The sequence below is a fragment of the Pelecanus crispus genome, chromosome 11 (genome assembly GCF_030463565.1).
Source record: "Pelecanus crispus isolate bPelCri1 chromosome 11, bPelCri1.pri, whole genome shotgun sequence".
In the NCBI taxonomy this organism is placed as follows: Eukaryota; Metazoa; Chordata; class Aves; order Pelecaniformes; family Pelecanidae; genus Pelecanus; species Pelecanus crispus.
In genome coordinates, this window is record NC_134653.1 from 5,562,496 (window position 1) to 5,589,001 (window position 26,506).

At 41.2% G+C, this 26,506-nt stretch overlaps 1 protein-coding gene across 1 annotated transcript; it reads left to right on the forward strand.

Moving 5' to 3' along the window:
• The first annotated feature begins 1,179 nt into the window (after positions 1–1,179).
• CARD11 (caspase recruitment domain family member 11) lies at positions 1,180–25,698 on the forward strand. Its single transcript, XM_075718896.1, has 24 exons — positions 1,180–1,219; positions 1,630–1,842; positions 2,470–2,607; positions 3,177–3,502; positions 4,777–4,956; positions 6,930–7,082; positions 7,176–7,301; positions 7,794–7,991; positions 8,489–8,668; positions 9,701–9,755; positions 11,003–11,118; positions 12,256–12,359; positions 15,118–15,170; positions 15,972–16,104; positions 16,678–16,879; positions 17,731–17,857; positions 18,964–19,204; positions 19,618–19,714; positions 20,771–20,866; positions 21,817–21,949; positions 22,502–22,681; positions 23,840–23,964; positions 24,803–24,918; positions 25,479–25,698. The coding sequence occupies exons 1-24, from the start codon at positions 1,180–1,182 to the stop codon at positions 25,681–25,683; spliced, it is 3,537 nt and encodes a 1,178-aa protein (XP_075575011.1). The 3' UTR covers positions 25,684–25,698.
• The last annotated feature ends 808 nt before the right edge of the window (positions 25,699–26,506 follow it).

Here is a 26,506-nt window from a genome sequence, read left to right on the forward strand (position 1 = left end):
GGTCTTCCTTGCCCTCTGAGGACTGTTGTCTCTTCTGGCCCATTTAATAGCAGTCACTGGAGTAATGAAATCTACATGCAAGCAGCAGAGCAAATGCTAAATAAGTGGTTCCTAAGATGTGAAACTACAAAGAACAGAACTCTGGGAGAGCTACTGGAGTACAGGAGAAGAACAAAACCCCTGGCAATACTCCCCTAATCTGTGCAGAGTATGAGGAACCCATCCAAATTTTTCTCATAGAGATATTGAACCCCAGCCTAGGATTTTGGACAATTTGGGAAGGCCTTTGAAAGCATCAAGCAAAGAACATGCATTTTTGTAGGACTACTCTGTATTTCATTATGATAGAACACCGACAAACACATTATTTAGCAGATTAGCACTCTTGGGTTTAGTTTTCAAAATGAGGAGTTATTAGCCCCTGGCTGTTCAGTTTAATAGCTGGGTTTGCCTAGTGATGTTCAGTGTAACACAGGCTTTGCAGTTCCTGAAGTAGGAAGCTGAGGAAATTATAACACAATGGAGAGAACTCTTCTGGTCCAAGGGAAACAACATGTTGCTTTTGAGGTCTTTAGTTACTGATTACCAGCAAAGCCTCATAAAGCACAGCTCTCACCTCATATGACCTGAGAACTGCACATTCTTCTTATACCATCGTCTCTGATGGGGTAAAATAACTCTTGGAATAGAAGCTTATCTTTCTTGCGCCACCTGGATCACAAGATCTTGAGAAAGCTAGAATGCAAAAATAAGACTTGTTTCAAAGGTTAACATTTATTACAAAATTAAGAAGGAAAGATTTTTACAAAGTTTGTTTAGTCTTAACTTCAGTACAAGTTTTCTCACCCCATTGTTGCCTGCCTTGTAACCTTCTCTAATGAGGTGGTTACAAATTAGGAGTTGGCAGGAAATTGCTTTGCAAGCAGTCAGAAGTCACGTGATAATATTTGCATGAGTCCAGAACATTTTCAGACTTCAGTGATACAATGCTCATTCTTATCCACTCATGCAGAGAAAGGCAAGGTCTGAACTCACAGGTACTTGCATTCATGCCCACACATCAGTCCGTCTGTACACAGCTGCAGAAGGCAGACATACGTAACTGCTTGCTTAGGAGTTAACTATTCTTGTGGTGCAGTCATTTACATGTGTTGGCTCATCACATATATGCAGGAAAAAATGCAGGTTCAAATCAGTACAGCTGGGAGGAACAAAGGAGGTGAGAATGAAAGTCTTAGTTGCCTGCAGCAAGTATTTGCCTTTGCTCTGAGCTCTGCATGTTCATAGTCTTTCTTGCATTGCACCGTGTCCTTTACCATTGCTTCTGATATGAAGAGGGATCGTCTGACTTGTAGAGACCTTCATGGAGTTAGCTGAGCTACAGATTCATCACTAGAGAGCAATATGCAATAGTTCATAGACTCAAGATGGCACTTCTCTGAACTGTCACTTTCCAGATGAGCTGTGGACAGGCTACACTTCGGCTCAAACTGTTTCAATACAGAGCAAATTCAGCATTAGTCAGAAGTGATTCTAAGCTCCGTCCTATGTGACATGGAAGCACAAAAAAGTAACAGGATAGAAACTGTCCTGTTTGATGTTCATTTGCCAATTGTTTCTCTTGTTAAGGAGGAGAGCCAGAGATGGATGACTGCCTGGAGACACTGAAAGATGAGGAGGAAGCTTTGTGGGAGAATGTAGAATGCAACCGGCACATGCTGAGCCGGTACATCAATCCAGCCAAACTGACCCCATACCTACGGCAGTGCAAAGTAATCGATGAGCAAGATGAGGATGAGGTGCTTAACTCACTTATGCTGCCCTCCAAAATTAACCGAGCAGGTAATTATGTTGTGAATGGCTACATCTGTATTCCTATATGAACAGTATTATTTTGCTAAGTCTGGAGGGAACCTGTATCAAATTACAGATTATCAAATGGAAACCCTCTATCTCATTTACAGGAGATTTAATGTAAAGGGGGTATCTGCTGCTGCTATTTTGATAACAATGGTTCTTTCTGGTGCTGTGCAGACTGGAGCTCACGGGGTTCATATTCCCATCAAAGCCTTGGCAAATATTTCAGTTAACACAAGCAGCAGCCAATGCCATTCCAAGAGTAAGTTTTCAGCTGTCTTGCCGTGCTTCATGATTTGTCACTGAAGGGTCTGCCATCTTAGTGTTTCAGTGCTGCCTGGTAAAGGCTGCACTGAATAACATGTCTTTTGAAATTTCTGTTCCAGAGACCAATTTGCCTGCACTCCTTCGGAATAATGATCAGCACAAACATAAAGAATATGTGGCATTACTTTATGAGTTCAGCTGAACTCAATTAATCAGACAGATTTTCCACAACACGTTGCTGTGGCAGAGATGAACCTTAAGCAGATTTGACTTCAGGGAGACGGTACTTGCTTATGCCACGCATAGTGCTGATAGGTAACCTCTCTCCCTCTTCTCTGTACTTAGGCCGACTGCTGGACATTCTCCACACCAAGGGCCAAAGGGGCTATGTAGTTTTCTTAGAGAGCCTAGAGTTTTACTATCCTGAACTCTACAAACTGGTGACAGGGAAAGAACCTACACGGAGATTTTCCACTATTGTTGGTGAGTAGAATCAATCCCAAAGGAGCCTGTTGAAATAAGGACTATCTTGAAGACTGGGTTTGATTTTTCTGGCAAGAAGTGGAAATAAAAGCTAATCTTGTAGTAGCATTCTGCGGTTTTTCAGTCCTCTTCAATGCAAAATGAGCTAGCAACAGGTAAAGTATAAAGAAAAGGAACACCTCAGTTGTCTGAATGAAGCTGAAGAGCTTCAAATTGAATGATAGGCAGTACAAGAAATCTCAAGATAAGAAGCATTGGAGCAGTGGACTAAATTACACTGATGACCTACACGTGTGCAGCAGTTTTGAAGCATTCAGATTAATTGTACTTGTACAGATTCATTTTACAAAGTTTGTGCTATTTCCACAGGCCTGTATATTGTGATTCTGGTAATAGTGTGCTGTGTAATTTGTACTGTTGCCAGTTAGATACACAAATGTGTGTGTATTTGTGCATATTCTGCACCTCTGTACATATTCTGGGACATCTGTTTCTTACTCGGTTCTGCTGATTCTACTTAGTATAAAGTTACTTTATTAGAAGTTGATAAGCTGTTCAAATATTTTCAGTGGAGGAGGGACATGAAGGCCTTACCCATTTCCTAATGAATGAGATCATTAAGCTTCAGCAGCAAGTAAAGACGAAAGATGTGCAGCGCTGTGAACTCTTGGCTAAGTCTCGCCAGTTGGAGGATGAGAGAAAGCAGCTAAAACTGAACAAGATAGAGCTGCTGACCTTCCAGGAGAGATACAACAAGATGAAGGAGGAGAGGAACAACTACAACGATGAGCTGGTCAAGGTGAAAGATGAGAACTACAATCTGGCCATGAGATACGCCCAGCTGAGTGACGAGAAGAGCATGGCTGTGATAAGGAGCCGAGACCTCCAGTTAGAGGTGAGATAAATGCTCTGGCCTGCTTTAATCAGGAGCAGCAATGGAGCATCCCAGTGGCATCTGGCAAAATGAGACCTTCTCTGACAGTAGAAAGGTGTAGAACTCTCATTTGCTTTGCTCATCCAGATGATTAGAGGCATCGGTGTACAGAAATGCCAGCTTCAGTGATGTGTATTAATGGCAGATAATTCAGATACTTGTAATGGATTAACAGAACATAACATATTTTAAAAAAAATTAAAAACATAATTGTTTGCTAAAAACATAATTTTAGCTTTTCAGGCTCAATAATATCTTGGGGCAGTTATCCAGGTTTGCACTACAGCTGTTGGTGGTTTATTCAAAAAGTCTCACATAGAGCTTTGGAATAGCTTGAGGCCATTTAGGAAATATAGAGAAATGCTTCAAGTGCCAGAAAATTCATGCTTGTGTGTGTGCCACAGACGAGATGGAGTAAACAACTACCCATAGTGGATCAGGACACTGGGCTTTGTTTTCAAACCAATGAGATCAGACGTTTTACCCCACTTTGTTTTTTCACACAGTCGTTTGCTCAGTCCTGCACCTCGGCACTGCCTTCCCTTGGGTTCGACATCCCTTCCCTGCAGGGAGATGTCTGTGGTGTGGGATGGCTGGGCAGAAAATCGTGTCAGTTCATGCTGTGCAGCTGCTCACAGTCACCAGTTGCAGGCGTTACTGGCCAAGGTCCCTGGGCATCCCCATGCAACAATCTAATCTCGAGGCTATTCCCCCACTTTAAAATCTTTCCTCTAGCCAGGATCATCACCACCTTCTCCCCAGGCCCCCTTCTGTCTGAAACGACTTTTTCTTTTTGCAGACCTCTCTTTCCTATCCAGAACTCAAAGCCTCTAGTTTTCCCAATCCAAATAGTCTATGTGCCAAAGCACAATGAGTGGTCAGCCTCCTATGTGTTAGCTCTGTTTTGTATCTATTTATTGAAGGATTGAGGATGTGCCACTTTTTTTTAGTCCAGATGTTATCTAAATTTACAACCAGCCCATACCAGTTGTAGCCAGCAAATACTGGGCTTCTGCTTGAGAGTTCAACAGTTCAATTGTGGACATTCAGCACACATGCACATACACCCAATTATCTGCTGCTTGTTAGCATTCACAGTTTAAGATCTTTTTTCCACCTATGACAGTATGTTTTCACCTGCAAGCAAGAGGGTTTTCAGAGCAGTCAATATCAGAGCTAGGAATGATTTCTCTCCTTTCCTGTTTCTCCTTTGCACTGCTCTCTGGCCGCTCTAGATTGACCAGCTGAAGCATCGCTTGAACAAGGTGGAAGAGGAATGCAAGCTGGAGAGGAACCAGTCTTTGAAACTGAAAAATGATATTGAAAACCGACCCAAAAAGGAACAGGTTCTGGAGCTGGAGCGGGAAAATGAGATGATGAAGACTAAAATCCAGGAGTTACAGTCCATCATTCAGGTAAAAAAGTAGAGTACTACATTTAAAAATCCAGATGCTTCAGCTTACCCCTCCTGCTTACCCAGATGATGGATTCAGCAGTCTTAAAGCACTCCTTGCCTCCAGGCAGCCCCACGCTTTCCTCCCATAGTGTCTCACATACCCCATGTCTCCTCACGGCCTGCCTTGGTGGCTACCCTTCAGGATGTAAGTGTCTGGAGGAGGCTGTGAGAGTGGGACAGAGAGGCAGCAGGTGGTGACAGCTCCCATGTGTTTTCAGTAAGGGACAGGGAGTTGAGTACGTAGCAGGGAAACTGGTAACTCTGGAGAAGAGGAGGTGGCATCATCTCTGCTGCCACTCCTCGCCTCAAGTTCAACACATACTCCTGTTATAATGCTAGGAAGTGTTGGGTGAAAGCTCTGCCTGCAAAGCTACAATAAGCATAAGTGCAAAGTTTGGAAAAACGGAAGGTTGGTTATATAGCTTCCAGCTGTCTGTAGTACTCCTTGGACAAACACATGCATGAGGAGGAGTTCTACCAAAAAAAAGAATTGTCATCTAATAAATCAAGCTGTACATGAGAGATTGGCTCTTTCAAGGTGCAGAGTGCAGCTGTTTAATTGCTGAGCATTCAACTCCGTGTTTTAGCCCTGCTGTGGTTCTTTGTACCAGCCTGTCACTTCATAGCTGTGTTAAATAGCCAGCCCAGAAATTTCTGACAGTGGCTCTGTGTACCCTGTCCTAGGCTGTTGTCATATCTGTGCCAAAAAGGTCTTAATGAAGCAGAGGGTAATAAAGGTTTCTGTACTTGGGTGATCACTAGTTACCAGAATGCCCGTAGAACACTGCTGTAACTTGCACAGGGATCTTAACTAACCTTTCTTTGGGCAGATGGGAAAAAAGGATGATACGCAGCAAATTTAGCACTGTATTACTCTCTGAAGAGCTTAGCCAAATATTAGGGTATACGTGAGAGTGCTTAGCACTGTGCTGGAAAAGGCTTGTGGCATTTTAAAATGACACTTAAGAATTTATCAATAGAATGCATTTCAGAAGTGGCTGTAGCCTCTAGCAGTGCCTAATGGCTCTTAGCTCTAATACAAATCCAATTCAAAGGTTGAAAAAGGGGGTAGTATAGAAGGTTCTGGGAGTTCTGGTCCACGTATAGTCTCTTATATTAATTGAAATGGTCTTATAGCACCTAAAGAAACAGAAAAATAATCATGAAATAGCTAAAAATAGGATTGAAATGCTCCTAAGTGAAAGTATAAATAAACAAAAGGCAGTTTGTTTTAGAAATACTTAGGTATACTTAGAAATATTAGGTAACCAAAATGTCACTGAAATCTCCAACTTAGTCTAGGTATTTTAAAAATAAATATGCATATTACTTGCTTGCATTTTATGCCTTTTTCATCTTCCGTTTATAGTTAATTTTGGATGGCAATTTATTTGTTGGAACCTGCTCTGGTAATCTTGTTAATTTTAAATCTGAAAGAAAAAATATTGCTGGACACTACAGAAAATGAAGCAGTGGTACAAGCTACTCCAGGCATGTTTAATATTCTCTGAGCACATCCTTGCAAAGCCTATGCACACTTTAAAAATTCCCCTGAATGTTTTCTTAGGCCCTGCTCTTTGGCAAAGGGTGATTTTTGTGCTCAGTGAGAGCTGATTAATAGAGAAGAGTTTTGAATGCAGGGCTTGGAGTGAAGAATTGTCACTGCATCCAAAATGGTTCAAATTATAGCCAGTACAATAAAACAGTAAAACAGTTCCTTCATCAGACTATTCTGACAGCAAGACAGCTTTTATTCATCTTTTCTGACACTGTTTTAAAATATGAACAAATGTCCATCTCCTCTTCCACTTTCCCGTTGCATTACCATGTTCATTTTCTATTCCTCTTGTTTGTTACTGTCTTTGTTACTTTTCTCCCTGCAATACTATTTTCTCTTTCCCTGGGCTGTCTCTTAAAAACATCTTTCCTCAGGCTGACAAGAGGAGTTTGCCAGATTCGGACAAAGCCATTTTAGATATTCTGGAACATGACCGTAAAGAAGCACTAGAAGATCGTCATGAGTTGGTCAACAAGATCTTTAATCTCCAAGAGGAGATTCGTCATGTGGAGGACTTGAGAGACAAGGTGAGAAATGGAAGGATAGAAAGATGGAATATCTCAGGCTAGTGCCCAAAAGACCTCTGAGAGCAGTGGTGGTTAACAGTGTGTCATTTCCAGTACCTTGAAGAGAAGGAAGATTTGGAGTTAAAGTGTTCAACGCTAGGAAAAGACTGTGAGATGTACAAGCACCGTATGAACACTGTGATGATACAGCTAGAAGAGGTGGAAAAGGAGCGAGACCAGGTATCTACCAGTTCAAGTGGGTAAAATTAGTAGCAAAAGCCTGTATCTCATATGTGTCACTTTGGGGAATTGTGGGTAATTGGACCCAAAATACTATTAAAAAATAAACAGTTAGAAGAAATTGCTACTTGTTGGAATTTGTATTGCAGTAAATAAACATAGGATAATATTGGGTTGTTTCCACAGCGTAGCATCTGGCAGGCAGGACCAAGATCTTAACAACAGCTACTGCAGGCTTTCTGTTAGTGTCAAGTCATCTGGTTTGCACTCTGGAGCATTTTGCCACCAACCAAGAGGGAGCTGGAAATAAACCACCCTCATCATCATAATTTTTGATGGTACTACTGTGGCACATCCTGGTCCTAACTGCTGTGTTAATTGGTGAATGGTTACCAGTTCTGAAGTCCCCGTTCCAAACACCTTACAAACAAAACCAGCAGGAGAAGGTGTCTGGTGCCCAGGTGCAAAAGACGTTTCTTCTCTCCACTGCAGGCATTCCGCTCACGTGATGAGGCTCAGACACAGTATTCACATTGCCTGATTGAGAAAGATAAATACAGGAAGCAGATTCGAGAGCTGGAGGAGAGAAATGATGAACTCCGAATTGAGGTGGTTCGGAAAGAAGCTTGCATTGTTAACCTAGAGTGCAAACTCCGACGGCTCTCTAAGGACAATAACTTTCACGACCAGGTAGGGCTGAGGAAGACAGACATGAGTTCTTTTTTTAAGACTTGCTTTTAAAAACATTTTGGTGTGGAAGGGAGAGGGGATTCTTTTAATTCCCTCTGTGAATTAACTGGAAAAAATAACCTCCTCCTACTAAATGTCAGTGTTGTGAGTTCTTCACACAGTGAAGGTGGGGTTCAAGTTGTCTGTGTCATGTGCATAGCTTCTCAAAGGCTGGCATTCCGCAACTTGATTTTAAATGGAAGGGAAAGAAATGCAGAAAGACAATTCATTTCTACACTGGGGTAGAAACTACAAATGCTTTTGAGGAACATGCCCCACTGAACAGAAATCCCCACAAATGTCAATCTAAATTACTCTTTTGGGTCTGGAGCCACATTCTGCGTGAGCTTCTGAAGCACGGGAGTCACAGAAAGTTCAATTAGATTGCTCTAAAGGGGCGTCGTGAGGAGTTGTACCAAAGTGTTCTCAGAAGTAAAGTGTTTCCTTCTGACCTTTAGAGTTTGCCACGGAATCTACCCATTACCATTATCTCCCAGACCTTTGGCACTGCTAGCCCAAAAGCCAATGGTCAGGAAGCAGATGACTCCTCCACTTCTGAAGAGTCTCCAGAAGACAACAAATTCTTCTTGCCTGATCAAACTCGGCTCAAGAGAAGAGTGAATCTAAAGGGAATCCAGGTGTGTCTTAATGAGTCTGGAATGATATAGTGCAGGGACTGTTAAAACTAAGAGACATAATACGTGTTGCGGTCATGCCTGTGAAAGTGCTGTGCTCTAAGGGTAAGAATAGATTTGTATATGATAGTGAGCTGTCAGGTGTTGCCCTGTGGTGATTTGCATCTTGAGGAGCAGGTATAATCAGGCTTCATAGACCATTTTCTGCCCCTTCTCCCCATTTTGTGTATTCTCCTTGCTTCTGCTGTTCATTCACGTTCTGGAGAGTTGTCAATAAATTGATTCTTTGCCTCCTTAACAGTAGTGAAAAAAAATGACATAGTGCCCAAAGTCCAGCACACAAGTAACTGAAGGTGGAAAACGAAGCTTGGTGGAAAACCTCACATCAGCTGGAAGGAATAATAGAAAGAAATGGACACAATCTAGAGCAAAATTAACTACCTAATTTAGAACTAAATTATGGCAATTTCCTCTCACTTAAGAGTATGGGGTAGCATGAGTTAGGTCCATGATTTCCGCAACTAGCTGCATTCATACAGCTATTATCTGATGCTATATTCATGAATTGTAAAAAATATACAGTCTAACATTCTGGGTTTTGAGCTTCTCTTTCCTTTCATCTGCATTTGAATTCTCCCTGCCCTTCATAACCTTTCTGAGCTCTGACTGTCATTATTACTTATGGCAATAGAGCTGCATTTTTACATTGCACACTCCAAAAGGAAGCCTGTTGTATTAACAGCTGCCTGAAACCAGTCCCAAGGCACCCACTTCACCTTTTGTCTCTTTGTTCCCTCAGAAGAATCTGGAAATTGCAATGCGTTTGGGCCAGACTTTTGAAAGTAGTTAGGTAGCTAACTGTTGTTCATTGCAGTGGCATTTAGATACCTAAATATCTTCTAAATTTTGGGTCCTGTTGTTTAGGGGAGGGCAAACTTATTACAGCATGGCAGTGAAAAAAGGGGTGAAAATATTTGGTTTACAGTATGTGGCAAATATTCTGCATTTGTGCTGATTTTGTCCTCTTTCTTTTAGATAACTCCAAGAGCTAAATCCCCTGTCAGTATGAACAGAACATCAGAGTTTCAAGGTCAGAAGGAGCACCCATGTCCTTATTCCTTTTCTGTTGCTTTGTCTCATTCACTTAATCTCTTTAAGTTGTTTTAACAAATATGCCAACCAGGGAAATTCTTAACTAAGTCCAAGTCAGTAAATAGGCAGTTTCTCTCATAGTAAACAATGTCATAATTTAAAGTAGTCAAGTGTTCTACCTGAACGTCTTCTCCATCCAAAGATATCTCCACAGACACACAATTTTGCCTCTCATAGCTTAACTAAATTTTCTGTTTACTCTATTTTCCTTTTAGTTTACAAAAATTTTAAAGTCATCGGTGTAATACCTGTACTAAAAGTCATTATACTGGTCTCTTTTTGCTGTTGGAAAAAAACTGAAAAGACCCTAATCTAGTGATCATCTAATGAGTTCCTTTGTCCTTCAGCAAAAAAGAATTAATTTTAAATCTAAAGCATTGCAAAAGCTGGGGGGAGAGGGGTTGACCCACCCATCAGCCGGCTGCCAAGTTAGGAAATTAGTTGCTGATACTCATGTTTCAGCTACTCCTAATTCCTCTTATTTATGTAACACTTCTCGAACCAAACACCATCTTAGGCAGCACTTCCTTTATTTGTTATGTGTGGCAGCATGCTCACTGTTGTACAAAATATGATGGGAAACGTGGTTCCTGCTGCAAGATATTGCATGTTAAATGGTGTATTTGATATCAGGTAATGTGCAACATTAGTACAAATTAGAGGAGCTGAGGAAGGGAAGGAGTCCACAAAGACGTTCCTGCTGTGGTACCTTGGGCTGCTGAGGGAGCTCAAGCTTCTTGGTCCCTGTTGTAAATTTCTTGTAAAAAAAAGCGTAATTCAGTGAGCCAACCTTATTGCAGACTGCCAGATTCAGATGCTGAAGTTAAAATATAAACTCCTTTATGTTTAAGACAATCCTTCTTTAATTTGTCAAGTAGTGTTCATACATCTAATAAAAACATACAGGACAGACTTGAAAGAAAAAGTTGGCAAGAGGCTGTCCAGAGTGGCGTGCATTTCTGTACTTTGTCAGGAAGCTGATGGGGAAGAAAAGGGAGCCAGAGCTACAGGGCACAAAGCGATTCCTGGAGCCTCTGTCCAGTACAGGGTGGGGAAAACAAGATAAACTGAAGTGGAAGGATAATCCTAAGTGTTGTTGCAAATCTGTGAAAGACTCTGTATTGAAAGCAATCTGACATATTTTCCTCTGGTGTCTGTATTTTTCTCTGGTGTCTGTGAACGCAGCAGTCAGAGCACAGGATGAAGACGGGGCTGATGCCAGCAATGGCCGCACAGACACAAGTTCCTCTAATTCTGTTTCCATCAGTAACTCCATCAGCAGCTGTGAAGTCAGCAAAATTGTAAGGAGCCTTCAGATGCCCCTTGCCTGTCTCTCCTAATGAGGTTCAGAGCTTTCGCAACCCAGTATTAGCACTTTGCTAGCACCCCAGCTGTGAGCGCATTCAAGGCCCTTGTCAGAGGCTCCCTTAATCCTTTTACCAGCGTTTTGTTAGAACTGTGTTATTAGCCTTTTCCAAAATCACAGAATTGGTTTATGTTTATTTAAAGATATTTCAAAGGTATTTATGACCTCTTGCTGTCTCTTTATGCCACTTCACATTTACTGTTAGAAGGAAGAGATTTTCTGTCAAAGCTGCTTTGTAATTTATTTAAGAAAATTTTCAGGGGTTTTTTTTGAGTTCTCTAATGCTTTTCCTGTCTATAAGTAACACTGAGTGAGAAAAGGGGTGCAGATCACAGTTGGAAATTTCTGCATACCATAGCCAAACCATTTCTTCCCTGCTTGCTGTATCCCCATAATCTCCCAAGGTAGATATTCCATTATACATATGTGAGCACTGACACAGCAGGACAAGCAGACAGAGAGAGTGCTCTTGCAGAGTGTTAATAACAAAGAACAAAACATCTTTCTAGAACACTGTGAAAAATGCTGCCCCCAGGAAATGAAAATTATATCCAAGAATAGCCAGGAAAGAACTCCCTGCCACTTTAATAACCTCAGCTGGGTTAGGAATATTCTTGGAATATCTCTTGGATATTTAGATGACTTATACTGTCTTCCCTGTAGTACAATTTAGAGTTTAGTTTCCAGTGTACTAGACTAATAATTGAATGTATGGAGATCTGTATTTTTCTCCCTTATTCCTACTAGTTATATATGTAAGTATACATACATTCCACTTTTCATCCTCTTCCTCTTATATGTCAGCTAAAATTCTTTGGTAAATCAGCCGGTCTGTGGTCACAGAAAAAGGTCCTGTGCCAGCACACAAGCATATTGCTAAAATACTGGAATATATGAATACAAATGCTCTTGTATGTAACATTCCGCATGTATAGAATCGATTTTTCTTACTGTTGTGTGTGCTTCACAGTGCAGAGTACCACTGGCAAACTAGCAGGCTAATGCTTCTGTAAGTTAGAAATGATAGCACATTTAAGACAGATAACCTTTCTGTCGCTTTTTTTTGTAAAAGCAAACCCTGAGAAGTCGCAACGACAGTATCATGTCTACCACTCCTGAGCCTCCAGGAAATGATTCGATAGTCCGACGTTGCAAAGAGGATGCCCCTCATTGCAGGTAGGTAGCCACGCTGGTGAAATATGCCCCGAACCTGTTGTCACAAGGTGGAGCCAAAAAGGGCCTTGGATGTCCTTGTGTCTGTCTCTAGTTGGAGAGCTTCTATTAGGCAGCAGGACTGACTTTCTAAACTTCTCAGGGCTGCAGTCCCTCATCCCTAATTTTGTCCAAAACAGTCAGGAGTCTCTGATAGTTCAGCTGGGATGAATGACACAGTGACACCACTGCAGCATTGACTTTTTAATGTACATAATAAGAAACAGTACTGAAATGACGAGGCACCAATGCTATTGGACAATGTGCTCTACCGCTGTAGACTGATATGACTTCACTTTTTGCTTCTCAGCTGCATCCCGCCTGTGTCCGTGTCCCTTCTCTCAAAGCCCCTCCTTCTCCTCTGTAAACTGCCAAAATAGAGCAGAGACACTTGAATGTCTGTGAGGAAGGGAGGGGGAAGTGGAGGAGGGAGGTGGTTTTTGTCGGGCTCGGGGCTCTGTATCTCAGCATGGCGATGAGGGGAGATGCATTGCCCTCTGCTTCACCTTCTGCTGCAGCTTCCACTTCTGTCTGGTCATGGCCCTGCGGGCTTCCCCTGCGGGTGAAATTGGAGTGGCTGGGAAATGGGAAGTTAGTGGCAGGAAGGAGAGAGACCTTGCCAGCCTCACAGTGCCCTAAATGGCACTGACCCCTTTTCTAAAAGGTTTATTGCAATGCAGTGCTTGGATGTACTGTTTTGGTGTTGGTGTCAATAGCATCAGTGTTTGTATCAGAAATATCAGAAGATAGAAATACCTTCCCTAAAGGTCCCAAGTAGAAGGAGAAAAGAACAAAGCCCAAGCAAACTGATTTAGAAGAAAGCAATATATGTGGAGGGTTTAGATCTTTATTAGATCTACTTTTTAGATCTAATCTTTATTAGAACTGTATTTAGATTCTTAATGCTTTTCAAAACAAACTCATCTCTGGCAGACTGCCGCTTTTGTCTCTCTTTCTCTGTGTAAAGCTTTGCAAGCCAGCTTTCCATTGAGGGCATCCTCAGCTAGCTCTCCCACACAATTTTCTAGGTTGCTGAGGATTTAGGCAGAGTTTATTCTAGCCTTCCTTAGGTTCTCCTATATTGTCCTCCAAGCCCCTTCTTAAAGTGTGTTGCGTTAATTCAAGATGGAGAGAAAGGGTTGTTTTATTAATGATTTGAAAGTGTGTTGCATTAATTCAGGATGGAGAGAAAGGGTTGTTTTGTTAATGATCTGAATGTTTCATGTGCTTAACTTGAAAACCCTTTGGCATGCCTGAACGTTTAAATATTTGCAGTATATTATAGAATGCAGTAAAGATTACATGGATATTATTCATCTTGTGGACTTATTTCACTACAGCTCTGACTATGTCCTGTGCCATATGTTAAGGCATTGGAAGACAGCTGTGTTGAAATCTGCAAATTTGCCTCATAATAGATATTCCTTCCCACTGTCATGTGGAAGGAAAAGGTACCCTGGAGCAAGGTCTGAATGTGGCCTTACTTTTTTGAGCTAATAATCACTGAAGTAACTCAAGAGCATGCCCAAAAGTTCACTGTAGTTTATAACTTTATAATTAGCCTGCTAAGGTTTTTTAACTTGTTTGTGAACATAACCCAAAATAATTGCTATTTGCATGCCAAGTTGCAGGTTTCACAGTTTATCTGATCTTGATTTGTGTGGGGAAAAAAAAGTGAGATCATAACTTAATATGTAGGAAAAGGTGTATCATTTCCCTGCTTATTCATGGAATAAAAATAGCTGATTCTCTCCAGACTGGCTGCAAAAATTCACCCTTCACCTGAAGCCAAATATGAGGCATATCAGCTCTGCAGGAGACCTACAAATCATTCTGAATGGGAAAAACAACAAACTGTTATTTAAAGAGCTTTGCAACCAAAGGACGTGCTTTAATGAAGTCCTTCTAGGGAAGCAGACAGGTCACTCACTTGGCTGGACATCCCCAATATCTCTTTAAGAGCAAAATTTTGGTGAATTTTAACTGTTTGTGTTTAAGGCCAACCAGTCTAGCCACCCTTGACAGGAAAGGTTGTGTCAGTGAGAGCTGGACTGGGACCAGAGCTGTAGCATAAGAGTTCCTGTGCAAAAGCTTGGCACACCTGGCCATTCTGATACTGTAGGTATCTGAGTAACCATGTGAGGTACCATTAAGCTGTTATAAAATGCTTCAAGAACTTTAAATCAAGCAAGTAAATTACTCCTTTACTGCTGCACCTCAGTCACTTCCCTTGCATTCACTCTGTCCGTCAGTGAGCTGCTGACATTTTTGATCGATCATGGCAAAAACCCATGCTGCGGTATATATACGGCAGGTATTATGCAACCATTTATCTCAGTGCTGAAGCAGGTGTGGTGTAAGTCACACATATGACACCATCAGTCAGCAGCTTCCCTTTGTTTTCAGCAGTATCTTCATTCCCTCACTGCTGTTAGCAATTCTTCCTTCTGAATCTTCTTGCTGTTTCATATGCTTCCCATGTTGGCTGACACATACTGTTTTCCTGCCATATTTCTACTTCTTCCCTGGGCCCACAAGTATGTTACTTGCTTATTTTTTTGCAGCTGCACCAATGCCTGATGCAACACCTCCAACATCTTTCTTTTTTACAGAAGAAATTCCTGCTTCAGAACTTAATGAAATCTGCTGAAGGTTGGAAAGTGAACAGCTTTCTCTCTCCCTCTCTCTCTTCCATTATCTCATGCTTTGTTTTTAATTCCAGCCTGGTTGAAGAGGACAATGACAGTTTTGGATATGATGCTTTGGAGCTAGATGGTAAGCACAAGGATATCATGTATATAGTTCAACTACGAGATCTGTGTGATTAGCTCACCAGCTACAGATACTGTCAAATAATCAATTCCTGGTCTAAATAAGATGGGACACATAGTCTGAGAAAAAATCAAGTCTGTTCATCATAACAAGAAAGCAAAGGGGCAACTAAGGGTGAGAATAAGAAAGCTTTTAGTTATTCCTGAAAAACTAAGTGGGAGAAGGATTAGATGGAATGAATAGATGGAGGGTGCTTGGCTGAGGTTTGCAGGTTGATAAGAAGACCTCCAGCCTTAAAATGAGCATCAAATTGAGAGGGGAAAGAGTAAAGAAGACAGAGACAGACTCTTCTCAGTGCTACCCAATGAAAGGAGAAGAGGCAATGGGCATGAACTGAAGAACAAGCAATTACATTTAAACAAAAAAAAAAAGCTTTTTTACTGTGAGGGTGGTCAAACGCTGGAGCAGGGTTGTCCAGAGAGGTTGACTAGTCTCCATCCTTGGAGATATTTAAAACCAACTGGACAAGTCCTGAGCAATCTCCTGTAGCTGACCCTGCTTTGAGCAGGGGGTTGACTAGACAGTCTCCAGAGGTCCCTTCCGTCTTGCTGTTCTGTGACAGTGATCAGGTAGGTCCAGTAGGCACCACTGGCATTCCTTTCCATGGCCTGTGGACATGAATCATGCCTCTGCATCAGGAATTTTCTCATTCAGCTTTGGCTGAGATCAATCAAACATCCATTTTCCCCCTTTCCATCTTTGTCACTATCTAGGACTCATTTTCATTCTTGTTACTCTTTTCAGATGACAGTCATGACAGGCAGTCACATGGAGCTCCCTCGGTGCACTCTTCCTCTTCTTCTCATCAGTCGGAAGGCCTGGATGCCTATGAGCTTGAGCATGTCAACTCCATATTTAGAAAGTTCTCTCTGGAAAGGTATTTGAGATGCCAGTTTGCCTACCTTAGGCAGAGACTGAGGGGAAAGGCTACTATAGTAGAGATCCTCCATTTATCTATTAGTTGCTGAAGATATAATGGCAGGCATATGATGTTGCAAGTTGTTATTTGATACAAATATCTCATGAAACTGTGCTAAGTCTTTACTTCTTTATGTCAGCAGCAGTATAACATGTTATTTTGGAGCCCTTTCATATCCTGCAAACCAGTGAAGGTCATCCTAGAATTTCAAAAACTTCAAGGCAGACAAAATGTTCTAGAGGCTTAAATTTATCCTTGTCATCTTGTTATCTTGCTGCCACAGGCTGCTAGGTGAAGTACTGTTATACATCTGAGTTATTCAGTCATGTCAGAGCACTTGAAGCTGTCCAGATGCTCTTCTCCAGAACTTATGCAGCAATGAGAAGGGTTTCTTTTAGACTCCTTAGATTCTAGTGCTTGACAACACCAGAAGTTTATTTACATGTCTCTCATTTATCATGCATGCATTTAACTCTGGAGTGGTAGCTAAAAGCTGAGATAACTAACTGCTACTTCCTTTCATGAACACAGACCTTTTCGTCCTTCTGTCACATCTGTTGGTCGCATTAGAAACTCCTGCCATACTATCCAGCGCGTAACACTGAATGGAGACAGTCTCAATTCTGAAATCACTCTGGTCGGGGGTAATGATAAAGGGAGCTTTATTAGCGCTGTCAAGACAGGATCACTTGCAGAGAAAGCAGGCCTTCGGGAGGGACACCAAATCCTACTGGTGAGCATAAAATAATCAACAAATAGTATTGGATGTCTGTCCACCTATATGCATGCACACACAACATACACTTTCCTTTGTTTCTTCTTTCATCTTGTGCTAATGACAAAGCATATGACTTATGCAGAAGAAAATCTGCTATTGACTCTGAAAATATGAGAGAACAGTATTTATGGTCATCCAGCACACGCACGCACTTTTGCACTTTACCGTAGCTCTGTATGGAAGGGATTAGAGCAACTGATGCTTTCTTTAATGCCGTGTAGTATAGTACAGCCCCTGCAAAGAGACCAGAATGGGATTTGCTCTCAACTTCCCAGTGCTTTCCTGCCTGAAAGGAAGTTCATGCTACTTAGCTTAGCTTGATGACTACTAAACCATTCTTTAGAGTGGCCTGTCTTGGGACTGGACATGTTAGAAACAGAAACAGATACAGCTGCAATATGAATGGAAAGAAGGGCTGCACACCTGCATAGCTGTCCCCAGCATCACATAAGCAGGAGTTCAACGGTGCTTCTGCTAAGTTGCTCTTTGCTTAGTTTTCCCTCCGTTGCCAAAGTTCCCGAACCATTTTCCTATTAAAATGCCTCCAAAGGGAAAAAAACCCCACAACTGATATTCCTGCACTACTTACTACTGGGAAGCCTGGAACTGTCAAAGAGCTGCAGTTCTGTTGACTGCTAGCATTTATTTGAGAGAAAAGAAATGAAATAATTAGGACATAATCTGCATCCTGATAGCAAAGTATCTGCATTGTTTAATCAGAAAAAGATTATGCTGCTTAAAAAAATTGGTGTAATTGACTCAGAGATTGAACCTGCACTGGAGAGTAATATTTCTTCCATATCTAGTTGGAGGGCTGCATCAAAGGGGAAAATCAGAGTGTTCCCTTGGATACTTGCACAAAGGAAGAAGTTCACTGGACAATTCAGAGGTGCAGTGGTCCAGTAACACTCCAGTATAAATCAAATCACGAAGGTAAGACCAAAAGTATTTCTCATCTAAAATAGTCCCAGGTCTGTTACACTAACTAGTGTGGATGAGAATGACAGAATATCCTTTGTATTGGTAGAAATCTGAAGCATGTCCACTGGTGTTAATTATAGGTACTCTGTGTAACTGCTGCAGCTTTTAGCTTTGTGACTGAGAAAAAAAAAAAAAGCCCATATGCTTGTCACTACAGAACTCTGAAGAATTTACATGGTGGGCCAATAACGACATGACTTGCAAAACACATTCAAGCTTATTTTTATGTACAGTTTTCTGTAATACAGTGTGGTGAGCTGAATCATCTTTATCCAGCTGAAGTCGATTTAGTGTTTACCTGATGGAGTTGCTCTGTTTATTACCTTTGTGGCTTTATCTTAACAGCTGGAGTTCACGTGTGATGAACAGATTTTGATTTTAGTGTTCATGGCCTGTAATGATAATTGCAGGTTATGGATCAAAAATTACATTCCAAAATCCATTTTTTACTGGTATATATAAATTTGCGGGTTTTTTTTTTTTTAATGCCGGTTAGAGAATTTCAGCTGCATAGATCACACAGGAAGTGATGTCTTTGATTTTCTTTGATGTTTTCAAAGGTAGGAAAGACTATTGCAATTTTTTTTGAGTACCACTTAACTGCAGATAAAGCATGTTATAGATTGTGGGAGTGCCAATTAGAGCTAATAATAAAGGGAATAGCTTGTCATTAAAATTGGTGCAGAACTCAAGCTGTACTTACAGGATAGAGCTATAGCTCTGTCCGCATCTGTGCTGAGTTCTCTGTTTCACAGATCATGTGTGGAGTACTGAAAATGGAGTTACCTAAAAGTATCATTATAATGAGAATATTCTCACAGATTCTGATACCAGCTGCACAAGCTGTTTCTGAATCAGTGCCCATTAGTGTCTTTAAGGTGCAGGCCCATAACCTTGTTGTAACTAGTGTAACTAGCACTCTAGGAGTATAAACCCTCTTTCAGAAGAGCCTCAGAAGTTTGTGCTGTGTGCTTCTCCCAGAGGATGCCCAGGAATGGAGCAGTACTGAGGTTTGACCAGTAGCTGATCACGCTTCACCCCTTCCTTCATTGCTGCAGGTTACCGGAAACTGCTGTCAGAACTGGAAGAAGGGCTTATCGCATCAGGGGACTCATTTCATATCCGCTTGAATCTGAACATCTCCAGCCAGCTGGACTGCTGTTCCCTCTCAGTGAAATGTGATGAGATTGTTCATATTCTGGACACCATGTACCAGGGGAGGTGTGAGTGGCTGTGTGCCAGAGTTGATCCTTTCACGGACAGGGATCTGGAAATGGGGACCATTCCCAGCTACAGCAGGTGAGTGCAATGCTGAGTGACCACGGCTGAGAGCAGTGGTTCTGTACACAGGGAAATTAATGACCGCTGTAAGGAAAGAGGTATATGCCTTAATTTTTGAGATAAGGCCTGTTGATGTTAAACTGTAATATGAGCCGTAAAGCTTTAGAAAGGAGACTCCAGATGTTACCTGAAAGAATAATGTGGGTTTCTCAAAAAGTAGCATAGAAAAACATGCCATGGGGATTGTGTAATCCTTAACTGCACTGCAGTCCTGCTCATTATTTTGTTCCTCCGTTTACTGTGTGGTTCAGGCAGTCGTCACTGCTATTTCTATTTAATCTTTTCTGTAGGCACAGACCCATTGCAGTCCAGCCGCCTTCTGAGTGGTTTCAAAGATATCTTGATCTATGTGATTCCATCCTTTCTTTCAGAGCCCAGCAACTTCTTTTGGTGAAGCTGCAGCGGCTGATGCACAGAGGAAGCAAAGATGAGACGGAAAGCTCATATAATACCCTTCGGGCACTCCGGGTAAGTATCTACAAACAAGGTCTTTTTAACACCTGTTACTCCACTGCTACTTGTTGTTCATTATGTTAATTTTACAGAAAGTCCTGTTTACGCTCTATGTAGGTTTTGATTGTCCCAGGCAATGGGCACCTTATGTTTGCTTTAAATAATACTGTCCCTGGCAATGGACCTAGCACACTATTAACCCTTCCGGCTACGAGGGAGTACACTTTAAAAGTCTAGTATCTGTTCTGTGTCTTAGTTAACCCTCTTCATTCTTCTCTGCCCCTAAGCCTCTAATGCATCTTCATGTCCACATGAGGAAGAAGCCGTGTTCTTGGAGTTAATAATCAGAATTATTTCTCTCCTACTGTGAACAAGCATCTAATCCGCAGAGCTGTCATTGTCCCATATTAGAAAGATCTGTCTCTTCCAATCTACAAGCTATGGAGAGAAGTGGGATTATCAGGTCCTCACACACAACAGCCCTGCTGATTTCTTCTTTTCCCTCAGTGAAAGTAATTTGATTTTTCTTTCTTTAGACCCAAGAATTCCATCTTTACATAATTAAAAACTAACTTCCTGGTGTATTAGTGATCAGAAGTTATTTTTAGTGTTTGGGAGACATATGTGCTTCTAACATTCACAGAGATGCTGTAGCCACTGCTTGTGTTTGATTTCAATCAAGGTTAAGTGTCATGCATTCCTTCTGTACTCCAGTCCCTGCTGATCAAAGGGACAGAGATCACTGGCAGAGATGCTAGTGAAAGCAAAAGATTTGCATGCTATTTCTTGGTGCAGAAATTACCTCTTTCATAAGCTGTGGAGAGCAGTCTCCTGTGAAAAAAGGAATGTGGAAGAGCAGTGACAGAAGCGGTGTTTCTCAGCGTAGGCCACGCTGTGTCTACAGTTTGCTTAGAACATTGTATTTGGGATAGATACAAATCAATCACTACCCCTTTTATTGGAAATACAAAACATCTGCTTTTGCTTGTTCTGTTTCTTGAATGTTGTGATTTAAAATAAAAAAAAAAAAAAAAAGAGGGAAAGAAAAATTCCTGTGTTATTTTTTACTAGAATACATTGCAACCAGAGGAGCCTGCCCCACAGAATGACCCAAAAGCCAGCCCTCGCCTATCCAGAGCAAGCTTTCTTTTGGGCCAAATATTACAGGTAATAAAGTTCAAATCTTCAATGCAATGTCTGAAATAGTGGATCTGAACAGCAGATATTCTCAGGCTATCCTAATCTCCCCAGAAACCCCACCTCAGGTACAGAGGTTGTATTAGGAATTCTTCCTATCAAAAAGAGATTTAATATATGAAAAAGATGAATGGGCTGTGTTTTCTAACTGCTCTTGTGACATGGGGTGTTTCTTTTTAAGTGCATGCCTTCCATTACTAATGTAGCTTGAGGAATCAAACATGTCTGCCATCAGAGGCTGAAACGTGTTCTGCTTGAACCATAAGGACAAATCCATTGGGCTAAACCAAATCCCCAAGTCTCTGTGAGATGAGGTTCCATCAGAAAATAGTCCTTTAATTGTGGGTCAGTGACTCTGAGTGTGAAAGAGACTGTGTGTGAAGGTCAAATAAGTTTTGTGAAGGAAGATGGTTGTGAAGGTTAGCAAATATACAGGAGGAGGAATTAATATTTGCATAGAGGAATAGTTGGGTGGATGGGGAATGAAAGCATGAAGCCTGTTTCTTAGTGTAAAAATGTGCCTTTTGGGAAGTTTTAAGACTCTGGTACAGCAAAGAAGAGGCAGAGTTTTGGGTATAACCTGTGATACATTTGTACAAATACTCAGAGTGGGTATGTTACTCTGCTGTGGACACATCAGTGCTTGTACTGGTGATAGCAGGGAGCTCTGCAAAGAGAAAGAACATGCCGCTTAAGAGCAGAGAACAAAATAAAAAATCCCAAAGGGGATTAACAAAGGCTCTGAATCAGATCTATGATATTTAAAGAGCCTTAGAATTCAGTCAACAGATCCATGGAGTCTTGCCTTTGGTAGACACAGGTAATTCAGATCTCATAGATAACAAGTGTGGGCTGATGAATACATGGGAGAATAAAGAATGTAAGAAATGAGGGTCAAATCTCTTTGTTCACCTTTTCAGTTTGTCAGTAGGTCTGAAAACAAATATAAGCGTATGAATAGCAATGAGCGAGTCCGTATCGTCACTGGCTGGCCCTCTGATCTGGCACGGACCTCATCTGAAGCAAAGAAGCTGTTGCCTGATAAACTGGAAGGTATGGATATAAAATAGTAATAGCTTTTACACACATGGCACTGATAGAAAGGCTTCTACATAACAGCATGGCCGTGAAAAAATGTCATAGGTCTTTCCTCTTACTAGCATCTATGGTCCACTCTGTGCAAAAATTCGCCAGCATTTGTGACCAAAACACTGATTCTGCTAAAAATGCTTGGAGCGCTAAACCTTCATGAGCAAGTTTAGGACACTGAAACTTCCTGTTTGGTTGGCAGTTCTTCCTAGGTGCTTTCTTGCTCTTTGTCCAAAAACATTTATCTCAAAGTAAGTCAAGCTAATAAGCAGAAAGATTCTCCAAGCAAGCGTCCTGTTAAACTATGAAATAATCTCTTGAAAGCAACAGGCACTGAATTATTTAGTATTAGGCTGGACATCATACTACTGGATATATAGTAAAGACAACCCTGGCAAAAGAGAAAGGAGGACCAGTATGACTAACCATGTCATTTCTGGTTTATGTGGTTCTCCTTTTTCTCCAAATACTGATGGAGAGGAAACCAGAGGGATAAATGTCTTGTTCTTTACTCAGATTTGGATTCCTCAAGTGAAATCAATAAGAGGCTCAGTCTGATCCCTTATAGCTTGGTGAGACCAATCCACTGTGAGCGCAGGCGCCCAGTACTTTTCACCCCCACCATGCTTGCCAAGCCCTTGGTACAGAAGCTTCTCAACTCTGGAGGTGCCCTGGAATTCAACATATGCAAGCCAGGTAATGGGATAAAAGAAGACCATGACTGTTAACCCTCGGTGTTGGAAATACAAACATAAATATATATGCGCGCGCACGTAGGGGCATGCACATGTTGTAGTTGCTTGAGGTACCTCAAGTCACATCAGAGTGATGTGTAGCTATAAATCCTGCTTTTTGAGAATATCTGAGGTATTTGAATGTTTTTGAGACAGTCAGTGCACATGGTTATGAGATTCTGTGTCTATGAATATTATCCATGTGTATGCTGTGTGGTTGCTAGGATGCCCCTCAGAGACTGAAATGCTGTGAGTGCTCTTTCTGTTTGCATACTGTTTGCATACTGCATATCTAGGCAATGTGAAATTTTGATTAATTTGTTTCTAGTATTTGCTATTATGAGGAATATCTTCCCTAGAGCGACTTTAAGTTTCTATCTCGTCCAAGGCTGTGAAGATTGTGCATTTGATCTGCTCGAAAGACTGATTTTCTTCCATGCTAAGTATTTACTATTAAAGCAATATGCAGTACCATGATTGCTGTAGGGCAGGATTGTATACAACACAGCATTAAACACAGCTGACGTTTCATTTTTACACTAATATTGAATGCCCACCGCATAGTATGCAGTCTTACAGTTACCCAGACAGAGAAACTGAAAAGTTAACTATTATAATAAATATCCCCTGTCTTGCAACATAAAAAAGCTTTGATGTCGAGCTGCAATTCACAAGGGGGCCAGCACCACACATTGCAACCTAAGCCAAATTTTTTGGAACTTTAAAACACAAATGTTGGAACACTAAATCCTTGTTTTAGAGGCCTATACTGACGAGACCTTCTTTTTTTAGCACTTCTCAGCATCCTCCAGCCCTGAAATGCTACTATATAACATTAGGTGCTGGAATTGTATTTACTGTTTTAATTTAATGCTTTCATAGTGTTGTAGTAATTGCCTGAGGACTCATTGGTGCAGGATATAGCTGAGATGCTCAGCTGTGATCAGATTAAGATTTAATTGAATTCAATGGAAGAAATGAGGCAGCTGTTAAGACAATTCGTTGCTCGTCTTCTTTTCCTGAACCATCCTTACATCCTATGTTGAAGTACCATTGGATAGTTTTCTAGGTGTTCTGCTGTTGTAATCTTGATTTTGTCCTCATCCACATCTCTTTCCAGATATTGTAACAAAGGAAGAGTTCTTACGGAAGCAAAGAACGGAGACTATCATCTTCAGCAGAGAAAAAAATTTGAACACATATGAATGTATAGTACCTGCCAATATTGAGGCTGTCACTGCCAAGGTGCTTACAGTACTCTGTATCCCTTCGATAGGCTGTCTGTGAATCTGTCTGCAACGTATGTTTCTTCTTGAATAACAGACTGACCAATTTACAGTTGCATGTTCTCTTGCCTACCTTCAATCTCAGATTTATGTTTATTCTCCCAAATGGCTTTTATTTGTGCTCTTGCTTTTCCTTTTCTTTTTCTTCCTCAGCCACATCCTTTTATATTCTCGCTCATTCCCTGCGATGACCCACATTGATGCAGCAAAATACCCTCTCATTTTCTGTGCTCCATCCCTTATTCAGTTCCTTTTCATATCATAAGTATATATGAATGTGCAAGAGAGTAAGAGATACAAGGACCTAGACAAAAGAAAGGACAGCCTGAAACACAGACACAGGGGTGTACAGTACAAAGATAACAATGTCAAAGACAGAGATCTTATATCAAGTAGAGTAGATTTGATGCACAGCATGAAAAAAAGGAGAATTAAAGTGATGTTTTTTTCTCTTACAAGTAGTTGCAGTAGATGTTCTCTGTGAACAAAGAGCAAGTATCTGTGTTTGTGTATATATGTAAAAGTGGTATTTTATCGTACTCTTCATCTTTAGATCAACCCATTTCTGTTTTAAACTTTTTCAGAAAGCTGTTATGCTCAGCTGTTATTTGACTGACTAGTTGTAAACCAGTAGGAGGAGTTTGGTCTTTAAATGTATATTTGATGAAAAGGTTTTAAATCAGTACAATGGTAAATGGAGAGCTTTTCAGCTGACCCCATAAGGTATGGATACCTTTATCTCGAGATTCCACAGCAGTGCATGTTCCTTTGTGACACTGTTACGACTTTGTTTTTAGAACAAGCATTGTCTCCTGGAAGCTGGAATAAGCTGCACAAAGGATTTAATCAAAGCCAAGATATATCCTATTGTTCTCTTTATCAGAGTCTCAGAGAAAAACATCAAGAGGTTCAGGTAACATATCAAACCTTTTGCATATTTGATATTCCGTCTTATTCAGTGAATAATTCTCGAGTCCAATAACGTTCTCACGGAGAGAAATAAACAACCTCTTCTCTCTTCATCTGGTGCCTCGATGTGCACTGTTTCTTCCCATGACTCCTCCCTGAAATCTTACAACCGGCAAAAGTAGGAATTCCCCAAATCTAGCACTCTTTCACTGTCACTGATAGCAATGAGCATTGTGGGAGGCTGAGACTGAAGAATACGTGGTTTTCTCCATGCTCAGCACTCCCACAGCATTTTTTAAGGTAATGCTAGCTGGAAGAGGAAAGGTCGTAAACACTTGCACTCTCCCTGTATTCAATCCTCTTAAATTGCTTCCTCATTGCAAGTATTTTTCCTTGGGGGCAGCATGGAGGTGAGGGGAGGATAGACCTGGAGTAGCTGTATTCTCCACTGCTTTTATTGCTTGTATATAGTCAGTAGAAAATCAATTCATGATGGGGCAGCTGGGACTACAGGATTAACTTAAAATATTAGACATTTATTTTTGGTCTGCTCATTTGATACAGGAAACTCTTGCCAAAGCCGGAGACAGAAGATGAGTTTTTACGTATGTGCCGTCTGAAGGAGAAAGAACTGGAAGCACTGCCCTGTCTTTATGCCTCTGTAGAGGTAGATGCATGGAGCAGTATTGAAGATCTTATCCGAACATTAAAAGACAGGATTGGAGAAGAGCAGCGTAAAACCATCTGGATAGATGAAGACCAGCTATAAAAACCAATAAGTAAAATGGAGCTCTTTGGTGACAAAAGGACATCCCCAGGTGGAGCAGGAGCTCGCAGAATTCTCTGATTAGGTGCCCAGCGCTCACTCCTGTTTCACCCTTGCTGGCTGGGGATTTCCTGCTGGCAGAATGCACCTATGGAATGGAACTGGAGCTGTGTTGAATAGCCAATGTCTCAGATGCTGGGGATCTAGGATGTGGGTCAGACCACAGCCACCACCACAACTTCTGACCCACCGGCATCTCTTAAGGGACAGCAGCTGTTTAACACGTGAGAAGGACAAAGATCTTGAGAGGGAGCTTGCGGTAATTTATTGTGTTGAAAATATGGATCTCATTTGGCTCATTGAAAACTTCTGATGAGACCAGATAAGTGGAATCTAAGAGGAATAAAGCATGGGGATTGGGCTAAAGGAAATGGAATTGAGATGTGCCCCACACACCCCCTGAGGTGAGATTCTGAACATACGCAATTAAGGAAGCTGAAGGCTGGCTGGTAGCAACAGAAACACTACCTCTGATGGCCATAGCAGCTCTGTAGCCCTGTTTTTCCACAACCATTTTAATCAGAAGAGAAGAAAATAGCTAGTATTCCTGGCATTAATTAAAATGACAATTTTCCCTTCCTTTTTAAATCCCAATTTTATTTAACAGTTTTGCAGGTTTCCTTTGTAGTCCTGGCACTTACAGGAAAATAGACTCCCCTGTCCCAGTGGCACATCAGATCTTTCCAGATCTGCCAACGTTTGATTTAGTTCATCCCTGCCTCTGCATTGTATTCATTTGTACGTCTCTCAATTTTTAACATTTTTT

Bases quoted from the DNA above. Each gene is read 5' to 3' on its own strand.
- CARD11 (XM_075718896.1), top strand. From the start codon at position 1,180: ATGCAGGTTCAAATCAGTACAGCTGGGAGGAACAAAGGAG. The intron at 16,880-17,730 runs GTGAGCATAAAA...TTCCATATCTAG, and splicing joins AGGGACACCAAATCCTACTG to TTGGAGGGCTGCATCAAAGG. The intron at 20,867-21,816 runs GTAATAAAGTTC...TCACCTTTTCAG, and splicing joins TTTTGGGCCAAATATTACAG to TTTGTCAGTAGGTCTGAAAA.